Source organism: Scyliorhinus canicula, chromosome 6, assembly GCF_902713615.1.
Source record: "Scyliorhinus canicula chromosome 6, sScyCan1.1, whole genome shotgun sequence".
NCBI lineage: Eukaryota > Metazoa > Chordata > Chondrichthyes > Carcharhiniformes > Scyliorhinidae > Scyliorhinus > Scyliorhinus canicula.
Window position 1 is genome coordinate 159,045,661 of NC_052151.1, and position 24,116 is coordinate 159,069,776.

Sequence of the window (24,116 nt, forward strand, 5' to 3'; positions counted from 1 at the left end):
TTTTAATTCTCTCCTGCCTATAAGCGAGAGGAATGACAGTTAAGTCACCAGACTCCATGTTCAGTATGTTTGTTCAGTATGTTCTTCTCACTGCAGTATCAGAGAGAAATGAAAATGAAAAGATAGAGACTTGATCATTTACATTTGTCTCCTTAGGACCACTTATTGTCAATTCATCATCTGAAGCTCCGCAACAAAGCCCACGGACTTGTGTTCTGACCACAACATTGATGCCCAGCTTGGATTGCACATGCTGCATTGGCAAGACAGCAAAATACCCTTCTCCTACACCATATGACCAGATGGCCACGGCTTTGCCCACTCTGCTGCATTATGAGTACTGTACTCATCTCTGGCAGTGTCCAAAGCCTTGTGCTCAAACTGGTTTATAATGGAGCAGTTGTCAATACACACCTCAGCACACAAAGATTTGGAGTGCTTTCCTCGGGCAGTGCACCATTGTCAATTTCTAAGGAGAGTTAGTTGCTTGCCTAGCCAGGTAATGTTCAGTCCCACAATGACAGTCAGCGACTTTGGTGTCGAAGAATTATAAACATTTAACATACCCATGTAAGTAATCCAAATGCAGGAGGTGAGGTGTCAAAATCTTGCTCAGTCAGTAAATAAGCAGATAGTATCTATATTATAAATATATGTTAGATTTACTATGAAGGGCTGAGTAATCTCTGGGGTGACTTTAAACCAGGGGACAGAGAACCTGCCTGCAGACCCAGAACTCAGTGGAATTCCTGAACAGACAGGAAGGCTGACTGCAATCTCATAGTTTACATCCGGTTACGTTGCGGAGATGGGCCCTTTGCTGCTATCACTTATAATGGTGCCCTCGGGGCAGTTCTGTTCACTCGTCCAACGTTGTGATCTCTATTAAAAAATGAAGAACGCTGAGTTATACTGTGTGTAGAAAGAAAGCATTAATTTTGTTCCATACCATGGTGCTGTAAGATTACCCTCTTTAAAAAAAGAGATCGATCAGTATATTTTATAATATAGCATTGTGCTTCTGTTGGATCAGTTTTGTGGTATATGTGTTGCACAACCTAAACTCCAATGTCAAAGAGTTTGCGCTGCACTGTGGTTAAGTTGAGAAAAAATGTCTCACACTGATGCTTTGGATGCGATGTTCCATTCAGTGCCCCTCAAAACTGTTCCAGCAGTCCCCTCCATTTTTAATCTGTCACTGCAACTTTGCAAACTCCTTGCGCATCCTGGGGGAGGCAGTAATGAAATGGCTAGCCCTCCACTTTATCTCTTCAACAGTACCAACTTCCACTTCTCAGGAATCTGATGGTCCATATCCTCACTCGCCACTCATTTGATCCCAAAGGAATTCAGCAGCTAACCAAAGGAATGTTAACAGTCTCTCTAACTATCTAAATTGGCATCCTGGAGCGCTGACACAGGTTTGCTGCCTGACTGCCTTGTTGCTGACCATTTAATTTGGCCATCAGTTCCCGCTGTCAGGATTCCTGCATGCCCATTGCTGCCACATTCTGTCCACAAAACCCACAGCAGTGCATTGCACTAAATTCTGCCCCGATTTCACTGATTGGCTGCATCCTCTGTGTTTCTCATTACCAATGCACCATGTTTGTAAATTGAATTTTGCCTACAGAATCTCCGGGTCCAATCCCTGCCCCAGTGTGTGGTTCCCCTCTAACTTCCTAAGAATACACCTACACCTCTCTAATTCCCTCTGTTATTCAGGAATTTTTCCCCATCTGTAGTGCTGCCAGGTTCAATACCAAAAATGTCAAATGGGCCATATCTCCAGATCATCTCACTTGAGTATTTTCCTAGCAGTTGCTGTACTTGGGCATTATGACCAAAAGTCCGCAGCCGCAATAGCCAATCTGTTTGGGTAAGTGCGACAGAGTCAATGTGAGGAAGGATAAAATGAGGACTGCAGGGAAAATGGGTAATGTTAAAATGTTAAGAGATGGCCTCTATACAGAATACAAACTAAGACTTATTTCTCAAGATTCTAATTTGTGTTTGCTGTGTTTTGAAAATGCTTTCATCACTTCCAGCTGGGTTTCAGTTTGATCCAAATGGATCTGCTGAAAGTCATCTGTTGGCTATAAAAATTCAATATGAAAGAAACTTGGATGATTGAAATGATCAGTGAACCATAGCGCAAAACTAGCCTTAATTTGGCCCAGATTAGGAATAAATTTGTAATTTCATTGAGGCCTGTTTTGAAAATTGTAGATTCTATTCTAATGCAAGGTATTTTATGAGCAATGTAGAGGGATGATATCTTGCACTTTGTGACCTCGGAATTGTTGATAGCTTCATGTCAAATCTATCCTAATTTTCCACTTAATCTTGTGAAATGCAATTTCATTAAATTTTAACTTCAAAAGCAATGCCAGGATTAAGAAATGTTGCAGATGTACTAATTTATCTTTTGAGATTTAGGGGGCTCAAAAGCACAAAATGTTTGGCCTCGATAGAGGAGTAATAAAAGACTTTTACAAAATTTTGTTTGATTTTTTAAAAATTGATTCTCCAGTAGAAATTATAAATGGTGATGAGCTGCTAATAGTCATTGTTCAGTTCGTTGATCATCGTACAGGTAACTTTCTGAATTCCGATATGTCATTTTATCCATTGACTAGTGTGGGAAAAGTAAAAACACATCCAACTATTGTAACGTGTAAAAGGCCCTTGTTGATATTCTGCTAATCTAGAGCGCGAGTGCAGCATTTTACACTGAATGCAGTTTACATAAGACTTCAAAGAGAGTCATTGCTACCCTTGCCGGTGATGTTTTTACAAGGAAAAGTGAACGATCCAGTTACCAGACCATAGATGACCAAGTCAACTTGGGGCATTGTTCTAACTTCGTAACAAGAGAAAGGAAAATTAATCTTTTTAAAAATACAAAATAGCATTCTTGCACTGACTTGTTTAAATGACAAAAGCCATTGCTGTTGCATGAGCTCTGACATTTTATATCAGTGAATCATAACTACTGAACAGCCTAATATTGTTTCCATTAGTATGAGATGCCACTTTTAGTGTACAAGAAAATTCTAGTATCTGAGGTGAGTGGGTCAGGTTGACTGCTTGTAAATGGATCACATGTATTGAGTTTGTCCAAGAGCCCTAACTAATATACATGGATTGCAGTTCATGTGCACAGCAGTTTTACTGATATAGTCAAGTTCATATTCAATTTGTGTTGAGCAGGTCTTTATTTTAATTCTCTACAGCATCCAATTAAATCTGATGATGGCTTCTGTCTGGCTAGAAAAGACTGGAAGTCTGGGAATATAAATTCAAGATCCTGTAGTTTTGCATGATGTTCTTGGGGATGGGAATGAGGAAGATGATATTAATTAGTTATTTCCTTTTGCTCATAGCATATTATGATTTACTTGAAATGAACAATCATGTTAAAGCAGTCAATTTTGAATGATTAAGGCACTATTATCAATAAACATTTGGGTAGGTGGTCTGCACATCTTGCATGTTTTGGCAGCGGTGTTGTATATTGAAATTTATATTGTATTTGTTTTTTTGCTACTTCTGTTCCCAGAAATTATGCCTTTGAAGTAGAATCTAGCTGCTGATAAAGTCTGTTGATAATTGCAGGTTACTTAATGTGCTAGGAGACAGAGTAGGGGTAAAGGGTCTCAGCTTTCCGCCGCATTGATCAGTGGCTTAACTGAAAGAAAAGTTCTACATCCAGTTTTGCAGGCCATACAAAATTAGATGTAAACAGTGTATATAGGACCTAAACATTGTCGAGTGCCATCACCATATAGTGAGCGTGCAAAACTGGCAAATGGAGTTCAATATCAAGTCATCTGCTTTGGATCCAAGAAAGACAAATTCAGAGTCTTTCCTAACTGGATGAGCAAAAGAGATTTGGGTATTCATGTGTACTAATGTACAAATCACTGAATGTTAGTATGCGGCTGATACAAGAAATAATCTTGAAAGCCAGCAGAGTGTTTGCCCATATCTGAAGAGACTGGATCCCATATTGGAGTACTGCTTTCAGTTCTCAGGACTGCATGTCAGGTCTTGGATGAGCTGCAATGCAGATTCACCAGACTGATACCGTGGGTTATAATTACAAGATTTGCTGGAGTAGATGGAGCAAAATTATTTCCTCTGGTGGAAGAGCTGAGAGCCAGAGGGCGTGGAACTAAGCCTTTCAGGGTTGACACAACAAAGCACTTCCCCGTGACGTAGAAATCTGGAATTGACTCCTCTTAAAAATCTGTTGAGGTTAGGCAAATTCGAGCCAAAGAGTTTACAGCACATTTGGCACATTAAAAAAAATATATATCTAAACCTAAGAGTACAAATTCATTTTTTCCAATTAAGGGATAATTTAGCGTGGCCTATCCACCTACCCTGCACATCTTTGGGTTGTGGAGGCGAAACCCACGCAAACACGGGGAGAATGTGCAAACTCCATATGGACAGTGACCCAGAGCCGGGATCGAACCTGGGACCTTGGAGCCGTGAGGCAGCAGTGCTAACCACTACGTCATCGTGCTGCCCTCATTTGTCCCATTTGTGTCTGCACCGGCCATCAACTGTGATTGCTGGATATTTATTAAGCAACTAACAATTTTTTGATCTGTGAACAGTGGGTGGAATTTCGTCAAAAAATGGCAAAGCAGTTGTGCACTGACCTGTTCAAATGCCAAAAGCCATATCTGACAGAAAACAGGTTTTCTCTCCAGATCTTCTGACGCTTTGTCAAAAAAATGCAGGGGAGCATATCATTCATAAGGGGAGAGGCCGAAAGATGCCGGCAAGCCCAACACCATAGAGATTGGTGCACCTTTTGTAAAGGGCACCCCGATCTCAAATTGATATTAAAGAAACATCTTCTCCATCATCGCCGGCATCAGGGCATTACAGTCCACCTCCCCTCCCCCAACCAGAGCTGGCATCACCCCCTCCTTACCCTCACCAATGCAGGCATACCCCATTATCATCCCACCATCACCATCCCATCCCCACATGATGGGAAGACCCCAATGGGGTTCCCTGGAGGCTGTGCCAACCTGACTGCCTGAACTCAGATTGGCACATGGTCACCATAACTGGTTTGCATTTTTGGAAACCAGTAGTGACTTGGTTTGCACCCTCGCTGGGTGAGTACCTGATTATGTCGCCGAAGAGGGAGATCTTCCAAGTGAGATCTCACCAGCGCGCACCCAGCTCTGGTCCCCTCGAGAAGTTAGCGGCCATAATGGAATTTGCATCCTCGGTGAACAGGACAGGAAAATCACCCCCTAGTGTATTTCCTGTTGAAACTAGAAGGAAGAGGTGATCAGTCTTTATCTAAAAATTGGAGCAAAATCTGCTAAACCTGAGAATTTGGCTCAATTGAAGTTGTGTTCATTCCCTCCACCAGTGCGCGAAGTCCAGCTTGTGCAGCTGGACTCAAGTCCATGCCACCTGTATCCCAAGATAGCGAAAGCTCGCCCCACCACCCGAAATGGCATTTCCCCAACCTCCTCTTCTGTCCCCATGCATCAGTTGGCAACACCTCACTTTTCCCCATATTCAGCTTGTACCCCAAAAAGCGGCCAAGTTCACCCAGAATCCCCATGATTCTATCAAAGCTCCACAACTGGGTCCATAATACACAATAGGTGGTCATCTGCGTACAAAGAAATTCCGTGCTCGACCACACCCTCGGCCTCCAAACGCCATTGCCAACAGCTGTATCGCTACGGCAAAGAGCAGTGGGGAGAGCGGGCACACCTGCCTTGTCCCCCGGTGCAATACAAAGTAATTTGAACTAACCTTGTTAATCTGAACACTCACCTTGTACACCTTGTACAGCAGCCGAACCCAATTCACAAAATCTCTGCCCGAACCCGAACCAACCCAACACCTCGAACAGATAGGCCCATTCAACCGTTCAAATGCCTTCTCCACGTCCGTTCCCACTACCACTTCTACTCTTGGCCCTCCAAGGGCATCATGATAACATTAAACACCTCCATGTATTCGCTGACAGCTGCCACTCCTTCACAAACCCCCACTGGTCCTCTCCTTTCACCCCGGCAAGCAATCCTCAATGCGCGACACCAGCACCTTCGCCAACAACTTTGCGCCTACATTCAACAGCGAGATCAGGCAGTACAATCTGCACTGCTCTCGGCCTTTGTCCTTCTTTAAAATGAGCGATAGAACGGCCTGCAACAGCTTGGGGGCAGGCGGGGGGAATCTCCTCCCACACCATTTACTCACTGAACATCCCAATGAGCAGGGGTCCCAGCTCCAACCCAATCTTCTTGTAAAATTCGGCTGGGAACCCATCCGGCTTCGGGGCCCTCCCCACCTACATCGCCCCCACACAATCCATCACCTCCCTCAGCCTAATCGGGACCTCCAATCGCTGCACCTTTGCCTCCTAAAACCTTGGGAACTCCAGCCGTCCAAAAACCTCATCCCCCACTGGGGTCTCCGAGTTATACAACCACCGATAGAAGGCCTCAAAAACCAAATTCACCCCCTCAGGCTCCGATACCACAGTGCCCCTCCCATCCCTCAACCTTCCAATCTCTCTCTCGGCACCTCCTGCTTCAACTGATGCACAAGCACCCTGCTCGCTTTTCCCCGTACTCTGAGTTTCAGTGGACACCAACCCTAACTCCAACTAGAGCCTCTGCCTCTCCTTTCACAATGCCTCCTCAGGCGCCACCCTCCGAATGTCTTGCACCAACCTCAGCCTCTCAGTCTCTTTCCCTCTCTGCGCTTTAATAAATATAAATTACCCCCTTATCGTCGCTTTCAGCACCTCCCACAATGTAGGGGCAGAAACCTCCCCTGTATTATTGAGCTCCACATAATTTCAGATGGCCTCCCTCACCCTCTCACAGACCCCTTGTCCACCAATAACCCTCATCCAACCTCCACTGCGGCCACTGAGCCTCTGCTTGCACCACCCTTAAATCCAGTGCAGCGCATGGTCAGACACCACAATCGCCGAATACGCCTATCCAACTACCCTGCCAGAAATAGCTTATCGAAAGCGAAGAAATCAACCTGGGATTACACTTGGTCACATGTGAAAAGTATGAGAATTCCTTCGCCCTCGGCCTCTCAAACCACCATGGGTCCCTCCCACGGGCCATTTAAACCCTGTATGCTCCACATAATCAACCGTGTCAGAGGCTCTTTCTCCACCTCCTCTCCACTCGCTGATCAGTCATACCTCCTCTTTCGCCTGCTCCCCAGGATGTTCACTGCCATCTTCTCTTAACCAACTGCGCCACATCAGCATCACCCACGTCAACGTCCCTCCCCCAATCCCCTCACTCTCCCCTCTTAAAGAATGACAAAGAAAACCCAACCACCCACACCCCCACTCCTTCCTCAGTTTGACCCTCAATTTATTCCATTAACTAGCCAACCAGCTAGTATGGTGGCACCCATTTGAGGCCTCAGTCTACCCCCCCCCCCCCCCCCCCCCTTTCCACACAACTGTCCAAAATCTGCAAATCCCCAAAAACACACTCACCCACTCTGTGCCATGATATGCAAACATGCAACCAATGAACACTCCGAATAGGACACAACCAATGGGCAGCCAGGACACTCAGAGGTGGCATCACCACAAGGGGGCATGACATAAACACTATAAAAGGGATGAGGCACTCACACCCTGCCTCTTTCCACAGACAGACATCTAGAGAGTTAGACAGGTTTGATCAGCAGCATCACACCCCTGCAGGTGGCTCAGAGCAAGCTGGTACAGTTAAACTGAGTTACTACAGTTAGATACGCAGAGAGTCAAACTCATTGAGAACTGTGTTAATAGTTCAATAAACAGGTTGAACTCATTTCAGAGTCTGGAGCATCCTTTAGTTAAGACTGCATCAAGTAGCAGCCTGTGTTATCCGAAGCAGCAGAACACAACATGATACCAGAAGTGACTGTTCAATCTATTTATTTGAACGCAGCAAGATGAGTGACAACCAGCTACTGAATACAGGCACAATGGACAAGATTCAGGCTCCTCGTCAGCTCAGGACCACCGGCAATCTTAGTGCCAACTGCCGATCGTTCAAGCAGAAATTTCAACTATACGTGGAAGCATCCAACCTCAATGGTGCGACTGATTCTCGGAAGATAGCTCTTCTACTCACCACTGCGGGTGACCATGCGATAGAGATCTTCAACTCCTTTCACTTTTCCGAAGGGCAGGACAAAACGAAGTACCAAACTATCTTGGACAAATTCGACAGCCACGGCGAGGTGGACACCAACAAAATCTTCGGGCGCTACATATTCAAGCAGAGGATGAAAGGTAAAGACGAATCCTTCAACTCCTAGCTAACTAACCTTAGACTGCTAGCGCAATCCTGCAACTTCGGTAATATCACTGACTCCATTGATCAGAGACCAAATTGTTTTTGGAGTCCACTCTGATCCTCTGCGAGAGCAATTGTTGAAAATCAAGCACATGACCCTGCCAGTCGCGATTGAAACGTGTGCTTGTGCATGAGCACTCTAAAAATCGCTATTCACAGTACAAAATGGCAGTAAGTGAAAAAAAAGCCTCCCACGAGGTGGAGAGTGTTCAGGTCATCTCCCGGATGCAGCGCCTCCACATTGACGAAAGCAGCCATTTTGCGCGCTCTTCCTGGGGCCCGACGCATGCGCAATGCGATTGGTAACACAAAGCGGCCGAAAACCGCACTGCGCAGGGGCAGACATCCGAGAACCGCGCCGCGCATGCGCAACGACGCACCGACGTCATGATGTGTGCGAACTGCGGCACCGCCCATTTTTAAATAAACTGCCCTGCAAGAGGCAAATGCTGTTTAAACTGTAGGAAACCAAACCACTATGTAGCTCTGTGCAGATCTGCACCACCAGTCAGGAGCCAGCGTTCCCAATTCTGACAGCGGCGCATCAGAAGTGTGCAACACGAATGCATGACTCTGATCCAGGCAGTGTGACGGATCCAGATGATGAATAACTGGACAACACTTACCGAGTGGGCATTATTACAAAGCGCGTATACGTAACACCGGACACATCGCGAGTCCAATCAATCCTGGCCGTGGATTCCAAGGACGAATGGCATGCAGTGATGAAGGTCAACCACTGCCCCATCCAGTTCAAACTGGACACAGGTGCCTTCACCAACCTGATTACGCAGGTGGACTTCAAGAGAATCAAGATACCGGATGGTGGGTGGTCTGCTCCGACTGTCGTTGTTCGACAGGTCGCGCCCAGGTCCTATATCATACATATGGCTGATGTCTCCATTGTGCGAAGGAATCGAAGGGCACTGCGAAAAGTTGCTTGCCCACAACCACTTTCCCCTCCATTTCCACATGTCGAATTACCACCTCCAGACACCTCGAACCACGAGGCCACCAGTCATGCCTCCCACTCGCGCCTCCCGCTGGCCTCTCAAGACACCGTCATCCTTTCCACCACCTCTTCGGCAGTCAACGAGGATCAGACGCAAGTCTCAGACTTATGGACTTATGAGCATTTGTTCTGTTTGTTCTGTTCTGTATTCCTCAGTCAGTCACATTAGACAGACACATTCACATGTTTTTACATCTTAAAAAAAAAACAAAAAAAAAAGGGGAGATGTCATGATAGCAAACATGCAACCAATGAACACTCCGAATAGGACACAACCAATGGGCAGTCAGGACACTCGGAGGTGGCATCACCACAAGAGGGCATAACATAAATACTATAAAAGGGATAAGGCACTCACACCCTGCCTCTTTCCACAGACAGACATCTGGAGAGTTAGACAGGTTTGATCAGCAGCATCACACCCCAGCACGTGGCTTAGAGCAAGCTGGTACAGTTAGACTGAGTTACTACAGTTAGATTAGCAGAGAGTCGAACTCATTTGAGAACTGTGTTAATTGTTCAATAAACACGTTGAACTCATTTCAGAGACTGGAGTATCCTTTAGTTAAGACAACATCAAATACAAGCCTGTGTTATCCAGAGCAACATAACCCAACACTCTGCACCCATATTCCTTAAATACATCAATCTGGCCATCTTGTAAACCCACGTTCTCCACTTTTACCATCTCCGAAATTCAGTGTCCTTACACATCTTCCAGTCCATGGTGTCTCATAAATTCTGTTGCCACCTCTGGCGATTCAAAATAAAACTCTTGATTCTGGTGCGTGACCCAATAGACGAGCAGTATATGAAACCCCAAACTTCACCTTGTAGAGGACAGCCTTAATCTGATTGAAGCCGGCCTGCCGCTTGGCCAACTCCACACCCAAGTCCTGGTATATCTCAGCAAGCTCCCTTCCCAAGTGCACTTTTTTGTTTGCTTCACCCACTTCAATATTTTCACTTTATCAAGAAAATGATGCAGCTGCCCTCAGCCGCACCCCGCCTTCGGACCCTCCTCAGCGCCCTGTGTGCTGATTTCTGATCCACCTCGGGAGGGGGGGAGGAAGGGGGGGGGGGGGGGGGGTCGTTGACCATCCAGCCCCCACTAACTCCAACATACTTGCCACATAATTTACGGCCTGCATTCCTTCATCCCTTCAGGCAGCCCAAGATCGAGGGATTCTGCCTCCTGGAATGGTTCTCGGGATCCTCTATCTTCTCCCTCAACCACTTATGGCTCTCCACCACAGGCACCATCTCCGCCTCCAGCAAGGCCAGCTGGTCCTCTTGCTCACAAGATGATTGGTAAACCACTGGGCGGGAAACGATGGCCCAGCTTCTTCTGCCATATTTTCCTGTGTTGCACCACGAATAAACGTTCACTCAAGCTGCTGCCTCTTACCTGTTGCACTCCTCATCCAGGAAGCCATAACCAACCTCACCAGTGGAGTAGTGCAATCATGCAGTGCTCCTGCATCTCACACCAGCAAACACCCTCTAAATCAGGTGGGAAAGGATCCAGAAATTCCACTTCGAGTGATAGCCACCAAATTTGCAACCACTCGCTCCATGGCCGCCATTGGAAGTGGTTAGGTTCAATTTCCGAGTGGCAATGGTTTGAAACTGGCCAAGGTCTCATGTTAGCACAAGACTATTTGTTAATTTTTGTGTGGTTACACAATTCCTATTTTTTCTTGAATATCCCAATATGAACAATTCAACATAACTTTACTACAGTGTGTGTATCGTAAGCAGACTTTTTTCTACAAATTGTATATTGTCTTGCTTGTGTCTGTATGTCCCATTGCATTTGAGTAGCAATACGGTCAGTTAGAACTGTTTCTCAATGCTTCCTGTTTCAGCATAAATTGATCATTTTCCATGGTAAGCAATGAGAATTGATCGTTCTGTTACTACATTGTCAGTCTAAATGAAATCCATGTTCATAAACAAGGTTATTATGACAATAATCCTGTGGAGGATCAATCTCCAGGTTAGGAATATGGAAAAGGGGGTGGTGGTTAAAGCTGTTTCTTTCATAGAATCCCTACAGTGCAGAAGGAAGCCATTCGGCCCATTGGATCTGCACTGATCCTCTGAAAGAGCATGCTACCTAGTCCCACTGCCTCACCCTATCCCTGTAGCCCCACCTAACTTTTGGAGACTAAGGGGCAATTTAGCATGGCTAATCCACCTAGAGTGCACATCTTTGGACTGTGGGAGGAAACCTACGCAAACATGGGGAGAACATGCAAACTCCACACAGTCAACCAAGGTCGGAATTGAACCCAGGTCCCTGGCGTTGTGAGACAGCAGTGCTAATCACTGTACCACTGCCTGGACTACTTGGCAAGCTAGCAAGGTCCTCAGAGGAATTTGTTTGGTTTTACTGTGCATGCTGGAGATGTTTTAGGATAATCTAGAGTGGGTCCTGTGAACACAGTTTGTTTATTCAGGTAAGTGGCGGAGAACATTTTCTCAGGCACCTTTTCCCTTCAAGTGTTCATCGGCCAGGTGCAATTTATGTATTTGAAGAGTAAAGTTAGGTCTACTCTGCCCAATTAGAAGAGCATAATCTATTTCACCAGTGGAATATTTTCATTGTTCACACCAAACACCTTTGTGATTTCCCCGAACGAGATTGTCACTTACTGTTGGATTTTGGCGCTGTGCAAGAGGGAATAGCAGACCAAACACATTTCATGTGACCCTGATGCTAACTGATCCACTCCTCCTGCTGCCCCTGCTAACCAGTAATCAAAAGTGGATCTCTCCTGCTAAGCAACTCAGTAACTAAGGGAGCCATAAGGTGAGCTGACAGAAACCTTTTGTCATTAAATTTCGGGATGCGTTCAACTCCCCAACACATTGGTATGTTAAGCCGCTGCACTAATTAATCCCAGTGTCAAATGGGAATCTGAGGTATGTGTGGGTGCATTAACACTTTTAAACAATGGACAATTTATTTGCAACTCGAGCATTCGGTAGCTTACTAAAAGGTGAATCTGGATATCCTTATTCAAGATTGATGGTCATTAATTGAGACAGAAGAGTGGGTTTACAATCCAGTGCTGCCAGCAAGGAATGGTGTTTCTGTAATGCATCTTTCAGGAAATTACAAATACAATCTTTGATTTTCTATTAAATGGTCATGAAATATCTTTGGCTAACAGGGTTAAGGAAAATCCCAAAGCCTTTTATTCGTATACAAGGAGCAAGAGGGTAACTAAAGAAAGGATTGGCCCACTCAAAGACAAAAGAGGGAATTTATGCGTGGAGTCAGAGGAAATGGGTGAGATTCTTAATGAGTACTTTGCATCGGTATTCATCAAGGAGAGGGACATGACGGATGTTGAGGCTAGGGATGGATGTTTAAATACTCTAGGTCAAGTCGTCATACGGAAGGGGGAAGTTTTGGGTATTCTAAAAGACATTAAGGTGGACAAGTCCCCAAGACCGGATGGGATCTATCCCAGGTTACTGAGGGAAGCGTGGGTCGAAATAGCTGGGGCCTTAACAGATATCTTTGCAGCATCCTTGAGCACGGGTGAGGTCCCGGAGGACTGGAGAATTGCTAATGTTGTCCCTTTGTTTAAGAAGGGTAGCAGGGATAATCCATGGAATTATAGACCTGTGAGCTTGACGTCAGTGGTAGGCAAACTGTTGGAGAAGATACTGAGGGATAGGATCTATTCACATTTGGAAGAAAATAGACTTATCAATGAAAGGCAGCATGGTTTTGTGCTGGGAAGGTCATGTCTTACAAACCTAATAGAAGTCTTTGAGGAAGTGACAAAGTTAATTGATGAGGGAAGGGCTGTAGATGTCATATACATGGACTTCAGTAAGGCGTTTGATAAAGTTTCCCATGGCAGGTTGATGGAAAAAGTGAAGTCGTATGGGGTTCAGGGTGTACTAGCTAGATGGATAAAGAACTGGCTGGGCAACAGGAGACAGAGAGTAGTGGTGGAAGGGAGTGTTTCAAAATGGAGAAGAGTGACTAGTGGTGTTCCACAGGGATCCGTACTCGGACCACTGTTGTTTTTGATATACATAAATGATCTGGAGGAAGGTATAGGTGGTCTGATTAGCAAGTTTGCAGATGATACTAAGATTGGTGGAGTTGCAGATAGCGAGGAGGACTGTCAGAGAATACAGCAAAATATAGATAGATTGGAGAGTTGGGCAGAGAAATGGCAGATGGAGTTCAATCCAGGCAAATGCGAGGTGATGCATTTTGGAAGATCTAATTCAAGAGCAGACTATATGATCAATGGAAGAGTCCTGGGGAAAATTGATGTACAGAGAGATCAGGTCTATTGTACCCTGAAGGTGGCAACGCAGATTGATAGAGTGGTCAAGAAGGCATACAGCATGCTTGCCTTCATCGGACGGGGTATTGAGTACAGGAGTTGGCAGGTCATGTTACAGTTGTATAGGACTTTGGTTCGGCCACATTTGGAATACTGCGTGCAGTTCTGGTCGCCACATTACCAGAAGGATGTGGATGCTTTAGAGAGGGTGCAGAGGAGGTTCACCAGGATGTTGCTTGGTATGGAGGGTGCTAGCTATGAAAAAAGGTTGAGTAGATTAGGATTGTTTTCGTTGGAAAGACGGAGGTTGAGGGGGGACCTGATTGAGGTCTACAAAATTATGAGGGGTATGGACAGGGTGGATAGCAACAAGCTTTTTCCAAGATTGGTGTGTCAATTACAAGGGGTCACGATTTCAAGGTGAGAGGGGGAAAGTTTAAGGGAGATGTGCTTGGAAAGTTTTTTACGCAGAGGGTATTGGTGCCTGGAACGCTTTGCCAGCGGAGGTGGTAGAGGCGGGTACGATAGCATCATTTCAGATGCATCCAGACAGATATATGAACGGGCGGGGAACAGAGGGAAGTAGACCTTGGAAAATAGGCGACAGGTTTAGATAAAGAATCTGGATCGGCGCAGGCTGGGAGGGCCGAAGGGCCTGTTCCTGTGCTGTAATTTTCTTTGTTCTTTGTATTAGTTTTATTGTGCGGTATAACACTGGGTCCATGCCCATAATTTCCTGAGATGTGCTCGCTGAGAGTTTGTTGCTTGCTGGAAAGAACAATCATGGCAGGGCCCCTTTGGAGCCCTGTCTTTAGTAATGTTAGATTGCTGAATAATAGTCATACATGAGGGCTCATGTACAGCACTTCTCCAACGTGCAGCACTTTGTTTTGATTATAAGCAGAGATATATGTGGTTTATAATGAAACAGTACGCGCTTTGGAAGTGGTGATTTGAAGTTATTGAAAGTGCAAAGAAAACGAATGCTGTTTCTGCAAAATGTAACACATGTCAGAGCATTGGTAAAGCTTTGTTTCAGATAAGTGCAGTGGAGTGTTTTACCACATTCGATTCGGATGGGGCTGGGATAAAAGGCAGTGTTGACTGTTCTTTGTGGTTAATTTAAGATTATTTACTGTTACATACAGTACTTGAATTTAAGAAAACGTTTTCCCTGTGTTATGTTGCTTTTATTTTTCTTAATTCAAATTGTTATAAACTCAAATTTCAATGTGTAAAGAATATGGCTATTATCCATTCGTAAATCGTAAAATAAACTATGCTACAATTTTGTTTTGTCAGTTAATATCTGAATGTGAACTGCATTTTCTATTTATTTTTAAATAGGTATCTCCACTTCAATCAAATAGAATCTTTAGAACCAGAATCCTTCAGTGATCTTCCAAGGCTTGAAAGGCTGTGAGTGCTACAATTTCCTAAAGCATTTAATAGGTAACCTCTTTGAGAAAAGCTTTAAAGGGTATTGACAGCCAAGCCAGAAATTCCTGACTGTAAAATGATGCCAATTCAGGGGTATTGGAAATGACAGACTTACAAGTTTACTGTTAAGTTGAAAGAGTTTTTAGAGTAAATGGAGCAGCTACAACAATATTTACTCCCAATTTACTCGAGTTCATTTCCAATTTGTTCTGGTGTTCTCTCTCGGGGCACCCTCCAATCCCCAGGGTTTAATGCCGGCTTCATTCTCCTCGCTGCCCACCCCACCCTCCCTAGATTGAGTACCAGCCTCATTCAGCTGGCTGCCTGTGAGGTGGAGCATGGTCTTTGGAGTTGTGCAAGACAGTATTTGTGCTGGTGGCTGTCAGTTAGATGGCTAATTCTTGTCAAGAAAGAGGGTATGATTGGAAAAAAGAAAAATTACAAAAATAAAAGGGAACATTATGAAAGCTGTGCCACTGTTAATACCTTTTAAATTAACCCCTCTTTAACATTTAGGCACATTGTATATTTTGTGTTTGAGCCCTTAAAAAAAAAGTAAGCCTTTTATTGTATTTTTGACAAGCAGGAACTAACTCTGAAACATAAAAGCTGCTCTATTGCTGTGATTAAAACGTTTATTAGAGTACTAAATAATCATTTTGCTTTCAAGGGATCTACAGTTTTCCCATACATGCGTGTGAAAGTCCCATGAATATCTTTCATTACAACTTGAACAGCTGTGTTGTCAATGAAATACATCAGTCACAGCACTGATTACTAGTTGGAAGTTGACTATAAAGGCTGAAAAATTAGCAATGCTATTTCAACCACACACTGCCAGAAATCTTTTTTTTAAAGATGCAACCTTTGTCTGTTTTGGGGAGAGGTGTGTAGGTGTATGAATATAATATAAAAAAGAAAATATTTATAGTGAGATATAAATATTGTGTATTTGTATATTGTGTATTGTGTATTTGTGAACATGTATGTACTGACGTACACAAATTTACATAGTAACCAATTATGGGATGGGCAGTTAAATTCAACAATGCATTGAGGTGAGCCAGTAATTAAGATGTTATCGATACTTAAAACTTCAGATGGGTATGAACTTCAGCGTGGGCACCATTTTCTTAAAAATGCAGAGAAGTGCTGAGATGTTTCTTGTTTTCAATGGCAGTAAAGTCCTAATGCTGAGTTTACTGTCTGTATGGTGTGTGTTGAAATAGCCCGTCTTTGCAGTTTAAGTCACCTCAATAGACTTTCACTTGGCCCCATGTATGAGATTTAGAGCCAAGCTATAATAAGATAGATTGGTGTTTAGGAAGGAGAAATGGTTGCAAGTGGTGAGAGCAGTGTCAATGCTAGGGTTCAGGTCTGTATTAATGTGTTGAAGTCTGCCGAGCTAGATAATAGAATCACTATCCAATGCGGTGTGTGACTGCTTGGTCAAAAGGAAACATATTGACAACAGACTGATGCATTTTCTGGGACATATTTGCTATTGTGCTTGGATGGAGTTTTTGATATCCAGTCTCCATCGAGTGAGAAGATCAGATCATGTTTGTTAATTGTCTAAAGGATGAGCTAATGGCTGGTAGGAGCATAAAATGAAAATGAGAAATGAAAGGGACCTGGAAGAGTAGACCTGTAAATTGGCCACTGGAATTCTTGCCAGTTGTCTCTAGAAACTCTACTACCTGATGCTCCAATGAGCATAGCGGTCTGTTGGGCAGTGAAAAGCTTGTCAATGCTTTAGTTACAGTCCAGTAGTACCCTATGGCACATTCTCGAGCTAGGGTTTTAGCAAACAAATCTGGGTGGGATAATTGAAGTATATCACAATGCAAAAGTCAGATACCCAACATGCTCGCTCAGATCGCTGCTTATCTAGATTCCCTTAGTGGCTTGGGTTGGAAAATATTGAGCAGTTTCCCACAACTACACTGGACAAAATGGACCAAAATGACTTTCATCTTTCCCTTGTGTTCTATGAAGTATTTGAACAGGTGTCTCACAAAAGCATCCACTGATGTCCTTCAATATGAATGCCAATAATAGGTATAAAATTGGTTAAAATCACACCAAATCCGCATATTGTCATTTGTTATGTACTGAACAAAATGCTGTGGGTGCAGAAAATTGTGCACATCGAATTCTAGTGAAAACCTTTCGAACAATGTTTTTAAATTTGGAACGTACTTATGTCAACAAAACTGCTGTATCAAAATTCTGTTTTAATTTTGACCCATAAAACAGGTATTTGGGCACAAGTTATTTCACCAGTTCTTTTTCATTATTTATTTATTTGAATTTTAAAATCAGAAACCAGATGTCTTCATATTTTTTAATGGTTATGACTCGACCCATTGCTGTTAAATCTTGGATTCATTCATTTAAAATGAGGAAATGTTTTCAATGCAATAGGTCCACAGAAAAATGACTCGGATATTTTATTTCTTTTACAGTTTTTTGCACAACAATAGATTGTCGCAGATTTTACCAAGAACGTTCAGTCAGTTAGAGTCCATGAAAAGACTGTAAGTAGGAGAAACTAGCTTTCTTTATGGGAAAGTGGGAAAGGGACGGATGGTAATAATGGAGCAGCACAGCACAAGCAAGCTTTACATTTGTTCAGTGCTAATCGCATACATGTGGAGTGCAAGTGCAGTTGTTTTATTGAAGAGGGAACTTGAAGATAATTGCATGTACATTGCACCAAATTGAGAGATAACTGGGGCAGTTTCCTGTGCCTTTGTCTGGATGTATAGAACTTCCTGGGTTGCAGCATGGAGAGGAAAATGGGATATTTGACAGTGCACGTTCATAAGAGACATCCCACAAATTTTTGTATGTTAGATTAAATGGATAAAGATGGGTTTCTTTTTGTGCCTGCAATCTTCCTTATCCCAGTTTCCTGCACTCACTGCATCCAGCCAGTCAGGAATAGGAAAACTACCCCAATGTATTTGACTGGTAACTGTAAATAATGCAGTTAGTTTTCAAAAACCCTGTGGAGCTACTGTACTGGAGTGTTTCTTAGATACCAGGAAGTAAGTTTTTAATGTGGCTTTTGGTTTGGCTGAGATTTCAACATTTTAAAAAACACTGAAATTTCAATGTGTTTTGCAATCCTGCAAATGTTACTTTTATTTTGAAGGCTGAAGTAAAATGGCCATATACCATATTGTGTGCGTATATCTTAGTTTTACTTACAAATAATAATTTTCAAGAACTGGTGCTTTTTTAAACTAATCTATTAATTAATATATGCAAATAAATGCATTCGAAATATCAGTTTGTCTTCACTGGAAGATACTTCTTTTTAATAGGAGATTGGACTCAAATAGCCTGAATTGTAACTGTGATCTAATGTGGTTGGCTGAGATGCTGCAGCAGTATGCTGAATCTGGTAACACACAAGCAGCAGCTACCTGTGAGTATCCCAAAAGGCTACAGGGAAGGTCCGTTGCCACAGTTACACCAGAAGAATTTAACTGTGGTGAGTTTCAGCTTGGTCAAGCCCAATATAGATCACATTGCTGTCCAGGTGATAAATTATTGATCGTCAGTATAGGATTGATTTCCCTTTTGAACTGTATATTTTTCTATATCTTCCAACACTTAAATATATTGCTCCCAAGCTTGCCCCGATAATGAACTTCTGGAGAAGAGTTGGTTGTGTTTGTCATCATAGTTACCAATGACAGTCACTTAATAACAACTCTTGCTTTACTGGTAATAAAGCTGTTCTATCTTCACTGCAGGAGCATTCAAATTGACATTACTGATAAGCATAAAAGGGAATGGATATTGAGTCAGAAAGGGCAAGGTTAGGAGGGTTATCCAAAAGCTTAGTCAAAAAGATAGGGCTGAGGAGCAGGAGGATGGTCACGGCACCGAGGATCCGGGTTCGATCCCGGCTCCAGGTCACTGTCCATGTGGCGTTTGCACTTTCTCTCATGTCTGCATGGGTCTTACCTCCACAACAAAAAGATATGCAGGTTGTAAAAAAATAGAATTGGGTACTCTAAATATATATTTTTTAAAAGATGGGCCGTATTTTCCCAAAGATCGGCAAAGGCCGACCGCAGGCGGGAAAAGCACCTGACAGCAATGGCGGCTTTTCCCCGCCATATAGTGCGCCACGTAGTGACGAAAGTTTTCATCCCTGGATTCCACAGCATATCGCTGGCAAGGTAGCCACTTATTTGCCCTCCCCGCCATCACCTCAGCACCGCAATCATCGGGGCGCCACACAGCGCACACCAGCCACACTTTGTAAGATGCTGGGAAGTGATGACTGCCAAGAAATCTCCCCAGGTTTTCGGACACCTCTCTGGAGAGGCTCCTTGATGTTATAGAGGCCTGAAGTGATGTCCTCTAGCTGCGCACAGAAAGAGAACCATCCAGCAAGGTCAACAACTAAGCATGGGAGGCAGTATTCGGTACTAACATCTTGCAGAAGAGGACAGCCATCCAGTGCAGGAAGAGAATGAATGACCATCTCCATTCTGCCAGGGTAAGTTACTCTCCTCAAAACTCTCAACTCACACACCCATGACATCAACAGGGATCTCGTGCAAGGCCAGTTCAAGGATCACCGCACTTGCCCTCCCAAACAAAGTTTCATTTCCCCTGCGGGTCATGTCCTCATTAACCCGTTGGTCCCCACTATCTATCCACACACGTCAGACACCCTTATCATCTGCTGTGACATGCTTGCTTACACTCTCTCCATATATATTCATGCACACAACAGGAGGAAGAGATCCCATACCGGCGGAGGGATGCCAGAACTGAATGTCCTCACGGGCTTCGAGTACAGAGCCATCAACCTGGCTGAGGAGGATTTTGGCCGCTCCAGTGCTGGTGTGAGGTTGGCGATGTTAAAACCGTGAAGATCCAGCACTGCATTATTCACCAGACAACGTCTGGGTGATGTCTCCAATTTCTAAAGGCCCCTGCCATACACCAATGACCTCTCCTCCCTTTCGCAGACACAAATGGGAAGCGGCACAGGGACTCCACAAGCCAGGTCCATGACAGCCCGAGAGCAGTGCAGAAGAGGAATTCACAGACCCAACATTGAAGACCTGTCACAGCACTCACCACATCCTCATTCAGTGCAGAGACACATAACTCAGTGGGACTTGATTTTAGAGCAACCTTGGGGTCACAATCTGGTGAGCACATCACACTTTCAGATCCACAACAGGTGGAAGCAGGGACATCCCAGGGTACCGCCTCTCGGAGGATTTCTGGAGCCAGGAATATGCGGAGCACATATCAGATGCTGAAGCTCTGCACTCAGTCATGCCTCAGTTTCTGAGCTCCAAAAGCAAATTCTGGGAAATCAGGAAGGGATGTTGGTACACACTCCTCCGATTGAAAGACTGCGTGAAGGAGTCCACCCGCCTTATATCTGAGGTGATTGTGCTGCAGTCCAACACAGCATGGTCAACACAGCTAGGGTGGTGGCTGCCATGGAGACCTTGGTTCAAGACTTTTGTCCTCCAGTAACTTTCAGTGACATTAGCGCTGGATGCCCTCCCAAGTCCCCGGGGCACCAAATCCTGCATAAAGTTGACAGATGTGACCAACCAGCTTCCTCGACATGCGTAGACTTCAGTGACACTGATTGTCGAACGGCTGCAGGTATTTTAGGTGCCATTAGTACTCCCTGGGTCTAACGAGATGCTTCCCAGTGACAGTACCTGGGCTTCATCCTCTACCAAGAAGCAGGCCTTGCCACTCCTTCCTATTCACAGTTCTGCACCTGCCTTTGGCAAGCCATGCACCTTCGTTGATGTCTTCTTATTTTCTACCTAGGAGCAAGAAGAATGATGACGGGTTCACCAGGTTCCATGTTTTGTTTGTTTTCCTCACTGCAGTATCAAAGAGTTGATACTTGACAGTTAGCATTTGACTCCACCATGTTGATGCCCAGTCCTTCATTCACATGCTGGATGAGCAAGACCTCACACAAACCTTGCCCCACACCATATGGCTGAATGGCCACAGCTTAGACCAGTCTACTACATCCCAAGTTTCATCTTGGGTGCAGATATTGTCCCAAGCTTCTTTCTAAGGCTTTGTGCTCAACCTGGTTTCTGGGGGGCACTTGTCAATGTGCACCTCAGCACACAGATATGGGTTAGGAGCGCTCTCCTCAGCAGTGTGCCAATGCCAGCTACCTAAGAGAATGTATTTGATTTCCAAGTTGGCCAATGGTGTAGGCACACCATGGCAGTCAGCGATTTTGGAAGTCAGTATGCCAAAGGTGAACTGCTGAACAGGAATCAGTGCCACTCACATACATAAATTCTGCTTGAGTGAGCATAATTGAGTGAATAGTTGAACTCCCAGCATGTTAACTGAGTTATAACTTAATGGTCTTAGCTGCAATGAGGTAATGATCACTGACATCTTTCCGTTAGCCTTGCCCTTGACAACATTACACCTCCAGACATTCTTCCCCCTCCCATATTTGAGTAGAACTGTCAGTCCGTGATGACTGCACAGCCACCAACGCACTACCCCAGGCTTGCCTCCGTGCAGCCCTTCGAAGAAGCATACGGCCCAGCATCATAATGCAACCTCAGAATGGATCTCTCCCGAGTCTGCCCCTGGTACTCTGCAGTCAAAGCGCTCGGTGTCCTCCGAGTAGGCCTCCGGTAACCTTCCAGTGTTACCCTGGTCTCCCTCAAGACAAAGGCCACCCCCAGTCAGAGGCGGTACCATTGCCCCAAGAATACCCCCCCCCCCCCCACCCTAGTCCAGCCAGAACCTGTACCCCGTGTCAGCCCCCTGAATATGTGGAGCCACTCCATAATCGCTATACTCTCCTCCAAGCTCCCCTCAGCGGGGTGCATGTCTTATGAAGCTAACCATGATAAATGCTGTTCTGATATCACGCTGCTGCCATGCAAGGACTTTTAAAAAGAATTTAGAGTACCCAATTTTTTTCCCAATTAAGCGGCAATTTTACTGTGACCAATTCGCCTTAGCTGCTTCTCTTTGGGTTGTGGGGCAGACAAGTGGAGAATGTGCAAACTCCACACGGACAGTGACCCGGGGTCGGGATCGAACCCGGGTCTTTAGCGCCGTAGGCAGCAGTACTAACCACTGCGCCAACATGCCACCCTTCCGTGCATGGAGTTTTGAAGGGGGAGGGGGATATGCTTCCAGCATATGGACTCGATAACGAGATGCAAGTATATTCAAATGAGGTCCCTGAAGTTGAATGGCGTGAAACGTGGCCCAGCACTGAGAGGGGAATGATTGCAGCAAGTTTTCACACTGTTGTAAAACATGGCTTTGGCCATCTCACCATATTTCCACTCAAACCTCTGAACCCAACCGATGCTAACGATAAAGGAAAATCCCGGCCAGGGAGTTTGAGAAGCTTTGAAAGGGAGCAAAATTCAGGGAAGGAATTGCAGTGGGGAGGACCCAGGGACCTGAAGGTTCAACCAGCAAAATAGCATGAAGAGAAGGGGAGAAGAGAGCAGGGTCGGAGGACTGGAGTGTTAGGGGGTGAATGGCATATTTTAGTTCAAACTTCTGCAGTTTTGTGAACCAGTTACAAGTGAACAACCTGATCATCTTTCTGGCTACTTGGCTACATCACTATGTACAATAGCTCTGTGAAGTGCCTCAGGATGTTTTTCTACATAAAAGGTTCTCTGTACATGCAACATATTGTTGTTGGATTTCTTCTGAATTCAACCTCATTTCCTTTGCTGTGAAGTATTGGCCTCTGGCTTACCCTACAATAATGCAAACAATATGATAAATCAGTGGTGCTGAGAATCATGGGCACAGACCAAATTCCACTTTTTGTGCTGTAACATACTTGTTCCACCATGTGCTACACCATCTCCCGATGTTTTAATTGCTCTAGTAAAGGCACAGTGATTGGTTGTGATTTTTCAGTGTTCTCATCATCAAATGGATTGTTGCCAGTCTATTCAAATCTAAAACTACTTTGATTTTAGTCCCTGCCATGTTTTTAAAAAAGTAAAACTGGGAAAAGTTGGAACTGGAAACCTTGCCCCTTTTAACAACTCCCTGAGATGTTACAATGGCTCACGTATACACCCTCTGGCTTTAAATTTATTAGCTTTGATTTTTGTTTTGTTGTTGCCTTTTTTTAATGCCGATTCGGTAACCAAAGGTTTCACTGATAGTGTAATATAGGATGATGAGCTCAGATCAGACAGCAAGCTATGTTAGAATAAAAACGAATGTGCAAAATGCTCTTTTTCCCTTGTAGATATGGGAATCCGTTTTAAAATTAGTTCTTAATTTACCTAGAGAAACCACGAATAACGACGCAGCCACAGGATGCAGATGTAACATCTGGGAACACCGTGTACTTTACCTGCAGAGCTGAGGGAAATCCAAAACCTGAAATAATATGGCTGCGCAACAAGTAAGTTGACCTACATGTTTTTTGTATCCAAGGTTATCTGAATAAAGGTCTGAAATGATGGGTGTGCAAGCAGCACAGTCATAAACCCACTTGTTTGTACTGTGATTGGAGCTGATGTTCCAGAGTTGGTTTGGCTCCATTGTGCCTAAATGTCCTACTGTTATTTTATGAAGCCCGGCGGAGTAGGAGTTGGGACCAAGCTATTGGGTTGGATGATGATCCGTCATGATCCAAATGAATGGAGGCCTACTTTGTGAGATGTTGCTGATATTTCAATGGAGTAGCTGCCACTTACAATGGGGAAAACCACTTGAAATATGGTCCTTCGTGATAATAAGATGATAACCAAGTCACCTTCACCTCCCATGTGCTGGAGGGCGAAAAGTAGGTTATTTCCATACAAGCTAAACGGGCAGTTTGTATTTTATTTGATTGGCAGTTCAAATCAAGCCCTGGAAATGAAATCTATGCTCAAATTCAGCATGGGGATAGAAAACACAAGGGACCATGAAATGAATGGTGCAAATGAAATT

At 44.3% G+C, this 24,116-nt stretch overlaps 1 protein-coding gene across 4 annotated transcripts in view; it reads left to right on the plus strand.

Moving 5' to 3' along the window:
* Nucleotides 1–24,116, plus strand: part of LOC119967608 (peroxidasin homolog) — a 285,117-nt gene that overhangs the window by 191,398 nt on the left and 69,603 nt on the right. For 2 of the 4 annotated variants that reach the window (XM_038800359.1, XM_038800360.1), the window contains 4 exons: nt 15,054–15,125; nt 17,615–17,686; nt 18,479–18,648; nt 23,466–23,583. In XM_038800359.1, the coding sequence (XP_038656287.1) occupies nt 15,054–15,125; nt 17,615–17,686; nt 18,479–18,648; nt 23,466–23,583 (432 nt within the window). Of the gene's footprint in view, nt 1–15,053; nt 15,159–17,614; nt 17,687–18,478; nt 18,649–23,465; nt 23,584–24,116 lie in introns of those variants that run through there. The other 2 variants (XM_038800362.1, XM_038800361.1) reach the window with 2 other exon arrangements.